Source organism: Scyliorhinus torazame, chromosome 1 (assembly GCF_047496885.1).
Source record: "Scyliorhinus torazame isolate Kashiwa2021f chromosome 1, sScyTor2.1, whole genome shotgun sequence".
Taxonomy (NCBI): Eukaryota; Metazoa; Chordata; class Chondrichthyes; order Carcharhiniformes; family Scyliorhinidae; genus Scyliorhinus; species Scyliorhinus torazame.
This window is the reverse complement of record NC_092707.1, coordinates 14436231-14450395: the sequence shown is the minus strand read 5'-3', so window position 1 is coordinate 14450395 and position 14165 is coordinate 14436231. Positions and strand designations below refer to the sequence as shown.

General features: G+C 41.4%; 1 protein-coding gene across 12 annotated transcripts in view; it reads right to left on the bottom strand.

The window, feature by feature from the left end:
• The window catches only part of fbrsl1 (fibrosin-like 1), a 1210587-nt gene that overhangs the window by 816977 nt on the left and 379445 nt on the right, over nt 1-14165 (bottom strand). For 11 of the 12 annotated variants that reach the window (XM_072468583.1, XM_072468681.1, XM_072468689.1 and 8 more), the window contains one exon: nt 8694-8891. In XM_072468583.1, coding sequence (XP_072324684.1) covers nt 8694-8891 — 198 coding nt within the window. The remainder of the gene's footprint in view (nt 1-8693; nt 8892-14165) is intronic. The other variant, XM_072468500.1, reaches the window with a different exon arrangement.

The window sequence follows — 14165 nt, the reverse complement described above, 5'->3', positions numbered from 1 at the left end:
TAGAGTGTTCTTTCAAGGGCCGGTGTAGACTCGATGGGCCGAATGGCCTCCTTCTGCACTGTAAATTCTATGATTAACATCCCCAGACTATCAGCTGGATCGTCAAGGCAGTTAACCTCTTAAAGGCAGCTGCACCCCAAAGGCAAGGTCTGACCCTAACGCTACCCAGCCGCCGTTAAAGCATATCGTCTCGACTGAACAGTGCTGAAACATTGACCAACAAGACACAGCACATAGTAAAAGCCATGTAAACTGGAAAAAGACATTTAAAAAAGAGATATGCAAAAGGATAAAAATAAAGATTGAAAGCAGTGACGAAACGTGCAAAACCTCAACCGCTCCTGTGCTCACATCACGTGATTCCTGAATTTTGGAAAATTAATATCAATGCATCCACTACCTCATTAGCCACCTCTTTTAAGGTATTAAGTCCATTTCGACCCAGAGACTTGACAGCATGTAGCTCCATCAGTTTGCTCAGTACTGCTTCCCTAGTAATTGCAATTTCACCAGGTTCCTCTGGCCCCTCTATCTCCAGATTTAGAACAAAGAAAAATACAGCACAGGAACAGGTCCTTCGGCCCTCCAAGCCTGCGCCAACCATGGTACCTGCTTAAACTAAAACCGTATGCATTTATGGAGTCCGTACCCTTCCATTCCCATCCTATTCATAAATTTGTCTAGATGCCCCTTAAATGCCACTATTGTACCTGCTTCACCACCGTCCCAGGCAGCACGTTCCATATATTTACCACCCTCTGTGCAAAAAAGACTTGCCTCGCAAATCTGTTCTAAACTTTTCCACATGCACTTTAAACCTATGTTCCCATGTACTTGACTCTCCTACCCTAGGAAAGAGCATCCGACGATCCACTCTATCCATGCCACTCATAATCTTGTAGACCTCTATCAGGTCACCTCACAACCTCCGTCATTCCAGTGAGAAAAGAGCGCATTTATCTAACCTCTCCTCATAGCCAATGCCCTCCATACCAGGCAACATCCTAGTAAACCGCTTCTGTACCCACTCCAAAGCATCCACATCCTTCAGGTAGTGTGGCGACCAGAACTGTACACAATATTCGGAAATACCAAGGAACTGATCATCGATTTCAGGAAGCGTAGCACAAAAGCCCCCACACACCCTGCATCAATGGCTCCGAAGTGGAGATGGCCGATAGCTTTAAGTTCCTGGGGGTCACCATCAACATTCTCTCCTGATCCACTCACGTTGATGCAACAGTCAAGAAAGCCCAATAACGTCTCTACTTCCTCCGGAAGATAAAGAAATTCAACATGTCTGCATCGACTCTCACAAACCTCTACAGATGTGCCATAGAGAGCATCCTATCCGGCTGCATCACAGATGGTATGGCAACTGCTCAGCCCAAGATCGCAAGAAACTGCAGAGTGTGGTGAACTCAGCCTAACGCATCACACAAGCTTGCCACCCGCACATTGATTCTGTCTACACCTCCCGCTGCCTCAGGAAGGCAGACAGCATTATCAGAGACCACTCCCACCAAGTCTTTGCCTTCTTCCAGACCCTTCCATCAGGCAGAAGATAGAAGTCTGAAGACTTGCACATCCAGATATAGGAACAGCTTCTTCCCCACAGCTACAAGACTCCTCAACGACTCCCCCTCGGACTGATCTGTTCCAGAACACTATTCAAGACGTCCCATGCTGCTCTTGCTCATGTATTTGCTTTGTTTGGCCCCTTGTTCCGCACTGCAACCAATCACCGTTTGTCGATGTACCATTGGTCAATGTGCTCTGTCGATTCTTTTTTTGTCTACTATGTACGTACTGTGTACGTTCCCTTGGCCGCAGAAAAATACTTTCCACTGTACCTGGGTACATGTGACAATAAATCAAATCAAATCAATATTCCAAATGAACCCTAAGGTCCTGTACAGCTGCAACATGACTTGCCAATTTTTATATTCAATGCCCCGACCAATGAAGGCCAGCATGCTGTATGCCTTTTTGACCACCTTGTCCACATGCGTTGCCACTTTCAGTGATCGGTGGACATGCATGCCCAGATCTCTCTGCCTGTCAGTATTGCAAGTTTTACCATTTATTGTGTAATTCCTACATGCATTGGACCTTCTAAAGTATATTACCTCACACTTGTCCGTATTAAACTCCATCTGCCATTTCTCTGCCCATGACTCCAACCAGTTTATATTCTGCTGTATTGTCTGACAATCCTCCTCACTATCCGCAACTCCACCAATTTTTGTGCCGTCTGCGAACTTACTAATCAGACCAGCTACATTTTCTTTCAAATCATTCATATACACCACGAACAACAAAGGCCCCAGAAGTGATCCAGGAGGAACGCCGTTAGTCACAGCCTTCCATTCAGAAAAGCACCCTTCTACTGCTACCCTCTGTCTTCTGTGCCCAAGCCAGTTCTGTATCCAACTTCCCAGCTCTCCTCTGATCCCATGTGACTTCCCCTTTTGTCTACCATGAGGTACTATTATTGGAATGTATTTTGTTTCCTGTACAGTGAAGAGAGAAGCAAAATAGCATTTGAGGGAGAAGGGAAAATAGGCTTATTATGTAGATTTTGATGAGGAAAGATGGAAGGGGACGCAAGCGGAGCATAAACACTGGCATGGATTGGCTAGACCGAATAGCCTGTTTCTGTGTCATAGGTTTTATGTAATCCTATGTAGGTTTACATATATCCTGTGTCATCAGGAAAGTGCTAGGAAGTAGCAGAGAAACATTGCATAATTGCAAATCAATTTACATATATTGAACAGTATTATTCTAATAAAAGCTTATCTGACATTTTCTAAAGAACCAGAATATATCGTATTCTTTAAAAAAAAGAGACATCCCTAATTACTTATTTGTAGTCTTTACTTGACATCTCTCAAGGCAGGAGTTCCACGGGAATGGTAATCCCACTGGCCACTTAACCCAGTGACATATTATTGACTTTTTAATGTCAAGAGCAAATATTGGTCGGCTAATACCTACAAATGATTACAAGCGAACCAGAACTTCCCCTTCCCACATACTCACACAATTGTGCTGCATGGAACATGGGCATTAAATAGGAACAAAGCCACAAGGAGAAAAGTTCAATTTTTGTTATCACACCTCAACACGAGTACAGGCAACACAACATTCATGGGTTCAAACCTTGGTTCCTTTTTCTGTGCTACTGAACCACATTTTCCAATTAAGCTACTGCTGGGAGCCAAGAAGGGTATGTTTCTGAAGCAAAGTAAAATAATTTAGAATGAGATGATCAGGCCTACATTTCATAAATGTCAGAGTGCCATCGACTAACAAAATACTAGTTTACAATCATCATTGTCATAATGTTATAGAGAGGATGGATGCTAGGAGAGACCATGTTTCTTTTGGTCTCGGGTCTAAGATACAGCAGTAACCACGGCATCGTTGTGACTTCAAGCAGCTCTGTTCAAAAGGTACTACCAGTAACATTCTTCCTTCTTGCCTTATCAGGGGAAGTAATATCTTTAAAAAAGGGTTCAAAAGTGAAAGGGTTCTGACCAGCACAGGGGAGAGAACTGATATGATTGTCAACGCCAACTTTAAGGGGCTGGTTTAGCACAGGGCAAATCACTGGCTTTGAAAGCAGACCAATATCTAATTATATGATAGCGTCACTAGGGGCATAACAATAGCAGGTCTCGTGGTTGGAATTGAATATTGTGTCTTTGTTATTTCCCAATCTTTTGAGAAATGCTCATTGAGATCAGGGACAAATCATTAAGCTGTTTTATTTCTGAGAAAGCAAGCAACCATGGAGAGATCAAAGAAAATTGCATATAGCTCAATCACACTTCTCTCCTCAAAAACATTGGAATAAATAAAAATCCCAACTTCTTGGTTTTTGCCTCACTGTCCTGGCTACGTCTAACTGTAAAATCTGATGTGTGTTTTTAGATACAAAAGCACAATCTGGTGTTTTCTTTAATTTCTGCATTTTAGATTCTAAGTTCAAATCAAGGGATGTGCTTCATAAACTTCTGTTCTTAATCACTCCGCCCCCATATATCCCCTTGCTTTGTTAACTGCCATCCCAAGAGACAGTGGGGTGGTTGGTGTTCCCAATATCTTCCTTAACAATGAGATACTAGCTGACCTGTCAATCAAACTGATGTGTTGGGTGCTCTGGATCCGTGGAACACATACAGGCCACCAACACTTAAAATAGTACAACACTATTTTATTAAGCTAGAAACTGTTGAACATATTTTCACTGTGGGTTAACACGATGTTAGATTAAACTAAAGGCCTGTCCTAACCAGTCTATGTACTCAGTACATGGTAAAGATCTGTGCTGTAAGCTCTGTCCTTCTGAGAGGCTGCATCCCGAATGAGCGTGACAACTGATGCCCTCGGTCTTTATAGTGAGTGTGCTCTAACTGGTGATTGGCTGTGGTGTTGTGTGTGTTGATTGGTCTTGCTGTGTGTCCATCAGTGTGCGTGTCTGCACCATGATATACTGATGTATATTATGACACAAACCATCTATCTCCCTCCCAAAAGCATATCCTCTGCAGGCATCTCTTGCTGTGCCACATGGTGAATAGAATCAAACCGTACCACAATGGCCACCTATGACAAGGTGATAAATTGCATAACTTCATTGATCATCATGGCTTTAATACGCATTCTCCAATGATGGAAAATTGTGGCTTTTCTTTTTAAACCTGTTCAAATTCTCGGTTTTCAATCACAAGTATTAGACATATATTGATTTCAAAATCCTTCCCACAACAAAGAAAATTGATCGAAATTATTAAAACATGACTAAGCATTGCTACATGAATTTTAAAATTGGTTCTATATGAATAAAAACTGGAACATTTCACAACTCTGCTTGGCCATCATAAAATGTACTGAACATTTTAGAAATACTTTGTGTGTGTGTGATGGAGCAGAGGTGAAGAGGGAAATGTACTTGCTCTGCGTTTAGTCTATTTAACTTGTATAATCACATACTGTCAAGTGTACAATTCAGCGTAACTCCCAAATGTGACCCTGAACACCAACATAACTTCCAAGTATTTGGCAACTGTCCTGTACCACACTGTCAGACTTTCTTGGTGAACACAAAGCAGCATTAAAGCACTTTGGCATGAAGGATCAAATGGTTTTGCTTACCAAAGACACAAGCTTAAAAACAGTCAAGTTGGCATTATAAAACTCAGGAAGCAAGCATGATTCACCGATTACTGGTGCATTTCTAAAGAATCTTTAAAGAATAGCACTTCCTGAAGATGTCCACTTCTATATCAAGTTACTAAAAAATATACCAAAGCACACTCCTTCATTCTACAGCAACAGTGCATTATTTCAGATGCAAAAAGGGCTATGCCAAAAAGGAATGATCCCTCACTTGGTTTCCACTGTAGTATTGTATGTTACCTTGAAAGATCAAATGTCATGGAACAATCAAGTACACAGCAGACCATGGAAAGGATAATTTGCATATGTCCATGCTGCAAGTTTTATTTCTACAACTGAACGTCACAGTAAAAATATAAACCAGAATCCAGACCAGTAAATGCATCAATGTGCAACAGAGCCAGACAACCACAAGGTATCTTAGCTTTGATTTTTAGTTTGTACTGAGCTAAGATCACAGTTGTTGGAGTACCTGAACTGACTTAAGATGCTCTGATTTTTGGGGGGAGTCCTCGCTCATGTCAAGAGTCTGAGGGTGGACATAGCCTTCCTAAAGGAGACACACCTAAGGGAGAAGGACCGGCTGCGGGTAAGGAAAGGGCTGGGTGGGACAAGCGTTTCATGCATTCTTCGATGTTAGGGCAAGGTGGGGTGGCCATACGAGTAACCAGGATAGTTTCATTCACGGCGATGGGCATAGTGACGGACCGAGAAGGGTGATTTGTTATGGTCAGCGGGACCCTGGAAAGGGCCCCAGTAATCTTGGTAAATATATATACCCCCAAACTGGGACGATGCAGAGTTCATCAAAAAAACAATGGCTGAAATCCCTGCCCTAAACACCCACTGACTCTTCATGGGAGGCAATTTTAACTGTGTGCAGGACCGGACAATGGACAGATCCAAACCCAGAGTGAGAGCCCATAACAGGAATGGCTCAAGAGCAGATAGTGGGGGTGGACCCGTGGAAATTCAACCACCCGAGAGTTAAATAATTCTTATTTATTTTATTCATTTATGGGATGTGGGCGTCACTGGTTAGGCCAACATTTATTGCCCATCCTTCAGAAGGTGATGGTGAGTTGCATTCTTGAACCGCTGCAGTCCTTCAGGTGTAGATACACATCCACTGCACTGTTAGGGAGGGAGTTCCAGGATTTTGTCCCAGCGACATATATTTCCAAGTCAGGGTGGTGAGTGACTTGGAGGGGTTCCCAAACGTCTGCTGCTCTTGCACTTCCAGATGGTAGTGGTCGTGTTTGGAAGGTGCTGTCGAAGGAACCTTCGTGAGTTACTGCAATGCGTCTTGTAGATGGTACACACGGCTGCCACTGTTTGTCAGCGGTGAGACCACACATGGGGCGGTGTGCGCAGTTTTGGTCTCCTTACCCAAGAAGGGATATACTTGCCACAGAGGGCGTGCGCTCACCAGACTGAATCTGGAGATGGCAGAATTGTTAAACGAGAAGAGATAGGGTCACCTCGGCCTGTGTTATCTGGAGTTTAGAAGACTGAGAGGGGCCTATCTCATTGAAATGCATAAAATTCTGACAGGGCTGGATAACCTCTTCACTCTGAGGGTGGTGAACCTGTGGAACTTTCTACCAGAGAATGCTGTGGAGGCCAAGTAACTGAACATATTTAAGAAGTAAATAGATTGCTAGACTATGGAGGACAGGTGTATGGCACTGACATAGAGATTATTGCCAGGATGATATGGAATGGAGGAGCAGACTCAAAGAGCCACATGGCCTACTCCTGCTCCTATTTTCTATGTTTCTATTCTGTCCTATTGATCATATCAATTTTCCCTCTTTTCACCTAATCCTTTCTCTTTTTGTGCAACTCCAAAACAATTCACTTCCCTTACTGTTTTTCGTCTATGGTTTTCCCAACAAATTTGAACATGCTAAATTAAAAAGTTTTCATTCGCTGAGAAACAAGCTAACTGAAATCGTGGAACCTAAAAAAACGATTCATTTGCAACACAGATGTAAGCTAGATTAATTTATAGATCAGTAAAAAAAAAGTCAAACACAGAAGAGGCCTTGTCAAATTAATAAAAGTTTGTGTCTCCTGGAACAAGACAGCACCTAAGCAAACTAAGGTGAAAACCAGAGCAGATTAATTCTATAAATGTGGTTGATCTGTTGAAGTAGTTCCTCATAGGAATGAATATGAATTCCAAACTAATCCAATACACATTCCAATACCCATTGTTTAAAATAAAAACAAATCAATCAACTTCAGCCAATAATCAGTTTGGAATTTAACATAATTGGCTCACACGCCTAAGTTGCCACTTGGCCAGCGTTGTGCTCTTCTGAGTATATGCTATTTTACACGGCATACTATTTAGCTGAAACTAAAGTCAAGTATCTCCAGAGGTATAATTTGTATTATTTTTAAAGAAGAGCTGTCACATTGGATAAGCCTTAATTTGTCTTGTTAGAGCTAAGGGAGAAGAATGTCACTTATTCCTCTTTAACGATCACAGGGAAGAACATGACTTGATATTACTGATCATGAAAAGCAAGAATTTACTATGTTCTCAAAGCCAAGATTTTGAATGAAACATTGAGTCTTGTACTTGCTTAAACCTACATCACTCTTAGTATCTTAATAGTATATAACAATTATAAACTACTCAGTCAGTCAGTTCAAATCTTAATGTACATGCGATTTGATTCGGAATCTCCAGTTGAATGTTTACTCTAACTTCTAAAGCTCACAAGAATATGCTGACAAGGAAGTTCTGATAATTTGCTTATCTGGTTTGTGCATTACATTTCCCGTGTGGTTTTCCGTCAATTTCCTGCCATATGCTGCCCCAAATTAACACAAAGAAATTTGTGAAATGAATGTTAAGCTATTAAAACAGCTACTTTTTGCCATCAAAGTAATACATTTTCATTAAAATAGGGGATCAGGCTGACAGTATATTCTGCAAAAGGAAAAATACAGCAAAAGAAAAGTATAAATCAAACAGCATTTAATCATAGAGCAACAACAACAACCAGCACTGGCTATAATTCAAAAATATCAAATGCCTAAGAAGACAATCATTGCCTCGAGTTCCTTGCCTTATTATATTCCATCAAGGAAAATGCAGTTTCTTTATGTAAATGCCTCTTACAATGATCACTGAACGCAGGTTACCAAGTCATTCTGGGCAATTCACATCCACTGGAACTTGGCTGACTTAGCAGGGAACAGTTCAAATTTTCACTCGTCATCGGTGGCATCACTTTTAATGGTTTAGGCATGTCTCAGGATCTCACGGGATGGGATCAGAACACAACAAAGCAAAATTGGCTAATATTTGTACAGAGCTGGTCCTTCATTACAATGGGAAGAATATACTGTATGAAATGCAAGTTCAGAAGTAAAAACAATAGTGATTTTAAAATCCTGTGATGAAGATCCCATATCCTTATACAAACTCTGTTAAAACCAGTGCCGTCTCATAGTTACATATACAAATGAAAGAGGTATACTTCACAGACCTGTGTAGAGTTCTTCAGTGGAACTTTCTTCTTTGTTCGATCCCTTCCCTGAACTCGTCCTCTGTTAAAGGTATTTCCATTCTCATGCCCATTTTCACTTGGCTCTGCCAGCATGCCATTTGCTACCTGCCGTGGTTTCTTCCCGACTTGCTTCTCCCACTTTTCATTTCGTTCTTGTGGTCTAAGTGTAAGGTCCTTCTGAAGAAATTAAAGATTAAATAATTAAGAAAAGAAATCAAAGAACCCTTTCTTGCAGTTATTAAATCATAATGTAGGAGTGTCCCCCCCCATTTGCATGCCCCGTCCGCTCACCCGCTTCTTTTGAAAGTGATGGTTACATGGATACTATTTCACATGCACTGCCTAAGTGACATTTCTTCATGCATAAACTTAAATGGTCTCAGGCGGCATGGCGACGCAGTGGTTAGCACTGCTGCCTCACGGCACTGCTGTTTAATCTCGATCCTGGGTCACTGTCCATGTGGAGTTTGCACATTCGCCCCCTGTCTGTGTGAGTCTCACTCCCACAACCCAAAGATGTGCAGGGTAGGTGGATTGGCCACACTAAATTGCCCCTTAATTGGGAAAAAAAAAAATTGGGTAATCTAAATTTATTTAAAATTTTTTATGGTCTCAGCAAAATTATTGAATCATGGAAGACATCATAGCCAACCTGATACTGCCTTGCCAACCTCTACACATTTTAGCAGTAACCATGACAGTGATCAAATATTAAAACCCATGATTATCCGGAACGCTAAAGTCAAATGTCCTGGATAAGATTGGTTAATTTAACACGCGTCTTCCTAGGCCATAGCCAAGTATTACTTTGGGATTGCATCAATTACTGAACAATGGCAGCACGGTGGCGCAGTGGGTTAGCCCTGCTGCCTCACGGCGCCGAGGTCCCAGGCTCGATCCCGGCTCTGGGTCACTGTCCGTGTGGAGTTTGCACATTCTCCCCGTGTTTGCGTGGGTTTCGCCCCCACAACCCAAAAGATGTGCAGGCTAGGTGGATTGGCCACGCTAAATTGCCCCTTAATTGGAAAAAAAATGAATTGGGTACTCTAAATTTAAAAAAAAAATTACTGAACAATCGCAACTTTCTAAGTTCTGAAATACTTGGAACAAAATATGCTTTTTAAAAATACATCGTGTGGTAATTAATCACTGTGGATTTTGCATAGAGTAACACCTTTGAACATGGTATCCTCATCATTATGAGATGCTGTTTGCAAGCAAATGAGCTGAGATATAAAACTGTGAAGAAATTCAAGCCAACAATAACTGTATTACAGAGAAGCTGCTTTCTAAAAAGTCCACTATTGCAAGGCCCTTTCTAAAATGTCCAGTCTTGGTCTAAAGATAGTTAAACACAAGCACTATGTTTGCCGATTTGCAGCAGCTGTTTTGACAACTTTCCAAGCAATGTATTCTGTGCTGTAAACCTTAGGCAGAGGAATGTTTAAACTCATAAATCCTAACAATCTTGCACAGGTGATACGCAGGACCCTGAATCACAATAAATATTAGGAAATATCACATTGAATCTCTAAACAGCCTTTCAAGAGATTTCTGGAATACCAATTTGATAGAGACTTTAAATGTTTTTTTCGTACATCTGACTTTGTTGAAGCAATGGACAACATCAATTACACACCATCAGTTGCAAACATGTTGACAGTAAAATAGTGCATGCTACAAAAATCTATTATTGCAAATCCTCCATTATAGGCATCAGAGAAAAACAATGCTAGACTGCATTAACTCATCCTGACTCCACACAGATTCACTTCGGAATTGATGACCACCAATTTATTGTGGCACTATCTGCACTGATATGGTCAAGGCCAGTTTCCCTCTTGTAAGCTTGAAGACTCACTCCTAAGCAATATGTCATTTTGCAGCATAAATTGGAATAAAAGAAATTCACTGTCATTTGTCATCATTACATCCTGTTGTGGAAGGTGAGGTACAATGGTCAGTTCTAAACAGGGACATAGTTGCTGCCCATTTTAAATGGTTTACAATTTCCCTATTTCACCTCCAGTCTGTAACCATCTTCAGATGGCATGGTGTCATCTTGGGCACCAGTGAGATAACATCTTAATCAGAAGTTAGGCGAGGCTCGAGCAGTGTAAACCTGCCTCATAATTTCCTCCTGTTGTTTGTGAAGTGCCCAGTATTATTCAACTTCTTGGAAGTGAAGACTGAAATTGGATATCCATCGTTAGTTGACAACTGAACACTGCTCATCCAAATTCTGAGCCACTAATGAAATATAATGAATTCAAGGAGATACACAGTGGGTTATTCCAATCCATTTAAGTGGGGTGCGCTGTGAAAGAAAATGTTTGTGAACTAACAATCTTATTGCACACAAATAGTGCAACTAAGTGCCAGTCACAGCTTGAAACACAAAACCACAACCACATCGTTATGCTGTCACTGTAATATTAAAATTACCATGTGTCTGTGTGGGTTTCACCCCCACAACCCAAAGATGTGCTGGTTAGGTGGATTGGCCATGCTAAATTGCCCCTTAAATGGGAAAAAATAATAATTGGGTACTCCAAAAAAAATTTTTTTTTTTTTTTTAAATAAAAACTACTGAGGGGGTGAAACCAAGTTACTGACTGTAGAGTCCAACTTTTAAGGATATAACCAGTTGATAGCTATTTACTATAATTTTTTTTTGGACAGTCCTGACTGTGTGAATGACGCTTCAAGTGTGCTGAAGGTTTTGCTGTTCCTCATGAATTAAAACCCTTGTTACAACAAAAAGGTTACACAAAAATAAATCTCTGAAAGCTCCTTGTTCAATTCTTGAGTGATTCATGAAAACTAATTGAGACAAATATGATGATGAACTAGGTACACCAAGTTAACCTAAAACTTTCTTCATGCATATGTTTCTTAAATGGCTTTTGCAGGCCTCATTGCTATAGTGATGTCAATATTCATAGCTGTAATGAATGGCAACATTGTTGGGTCCATTAATATACTGCTAGATTATAGATTAGTTTGCATGTGTTGCAAAATCAACCTCCATGTCAATTGAATCGCTGAAAGCTCAATGAAACCATTCATAAATGCTCAAAATGTGCTTATCAAGCAACATGAGACACCCATGCCTCTGTAACTTATCTATATTGACAGGGAAAATAGAATTTATTTTCCATAAATATGCCAACCTTTCTCTGTACATCCCCCTGTAATTCAGGCCAACATGCTGGTCAAAATTCAGTGGACCAACTCATTATGCTTCAGTGAATGGATAATCAAGTTAAATGTCATCCAAATACAGGATTTGATTTTTTTTTCCCCCCTTAGGCTCCATTCCAAAACACAGAAATAAATCTCTTGGGAGTCTCCCAAGGGATTGCAAACACAAGGAAAATTACACCGGGTTATTAAAATGAAAGTGGCCAGGGACATTATGAAAAACACAAGGGGAAATCAAGAACCTACCCGTCAGCTACTTCAATAAACAGAAAAAAGTTTTAAATACTCCTACAGATTATATACAAAGTTCAGAAAAACTGGAAACCACTCAATCTGAAAAAGGAGCACAAAACTCTCAACATCAAAAGATCATGTTGAAATGCAGGAACAGGAGCCATTTTACCCCTCCAAACTACCCCACTGGTCAGGCAAGAATCTAACCAACTTAAAAACATTCAATGACCCTGCCCCCATTGCTCTCGGAGAAGAGATTAAAATGCATAGAAACATAGAAATGGCAGAGGCAGGCAATTCGGTCCTTTGTGCCTTCTCCGCCATTCATGATGATGGCTGATAATCCAACTGAGGAACCTGTTCTCACTTTCATCCATATCCTCGGATTCCTTTAGCCCCAAGCGCTATATCTAACTCATAGATTGTCATAGAATTTACAGTGCAAAAGGAGGCCATTCGGCCCATCGAGTCTGCACCGGCTCTTGGAAAGAGCACCCTACCCAAGGTCAACACCTCCACCCTATCCCCATAACCCAGTAAACCCACCCAACCCCAAGAGCAATTTTGGACATGAAGGGCAATTTATCATGGCCAATCCACCTAACCTGCACATCTTTGGACTGTGGGAGGAAACCGGAGCACCCAGAGGAAACCCACGCACACACGGAGAGGATGTGCAGACTCCGCACAGACAGTGACCCAAGCCGGAATCGAACCTGGGACCCTGGAGCTGTGAAGCAATTGTGCTTTCCACAATGCTACCGTGCTGCTCTTTCTTAAAAACATACAATGTTTTGGCCTCAACTGCTTTCTCTGATAGAGAATGCCACAGGCTCACCACTAGTTCCTTCTAATCAACTCTACTAGTTACATCTGTGAAGGATTCTAGTTGATTTGTCAAGCATATTTTCCCTTTCAAAATCCATGCTGACTCAATCCTGCTACTGTTTTCCAAGTGCTCCGCTGTTAAATCTTTTATAATGGTCTCTAGCATTTTCCCCACGACCAACGTCAGGCTGACTTGTCTATAACTCTGTTTTCTTGCAACCTCCCTTTTTAAATAGTGGGGTTACATTAGCTACCCTTCAATCCGTAGGAATTGTTCCAGAGTCTGCAGAATCTTGGAAGATGATGACCAATGTATCCATTATTTCTCGGGCCATTTCCTTAGGTACTCTGGGATGTAGATAATCAGGTCCTGGGGATTTATTGGCTTTCAATCCCATCTATTTCCCCAACACCATTTCCCTACCACTACTATTTGCTTTAGTTCTAGGATAGTAAGGAGGGCTGTTGTCGGCTGCAAAGAGACATAGATAGGATGCAGAGCTGGGCTGAGAAGTGGCAGATGGAGTTTAACCCTGAAAAGTGTGAGGTTGTCCATTTTGGAAGCGGAGTCTGCACGTCCTCCCCGTGTCTGCGTGGGTTTCCTCCGGGTGCTCCAGTTTCCTCCCACAGTCCAAAGATGTGCAGTGTAGGTGGATTGGCCATGATAAATTGCCCTTAGTGTCCAAAATTGCCCTTGGTGTTGGGTGGAGGTGTTGAGTTTGGGTGGGGTGCTCTTTCCAAGAGCCGGTGCAGACTCAGGGGGCCGAATGGCCTCCTTCTGCACTGTAAATTCAATGATAATCTATGATTAATCTAGGACAAAGGTTCGGCACAACATCATGGGCCGAAGGGCCTGTTCTGTGCTGTATTTTCTATGTTCTATGTTCTTCCCTCTTACTAAACCCTGTGTTCCCAAACATTTATGCTACATTATTTGTGTCCTCCTTTGTGAAGGCAAAACCATCTCTGAAGCACCAGTTAAATGGTAAACATGATTCAGTTCTTATGACAATGAATTGTATTGGATCTATCTGTGGAGAATCCTTAAACTATTAGGCAGAACAGTTGCAGAATAGTAAAAGTGGCCAGACTAATAAAAATCAGAGGTCAATGAGCATCATCAGGTTGAATGGGACTTGTTTCAAATTTTATTTGATTCATCTTAAAAAGTAATTTTGCTGGGAG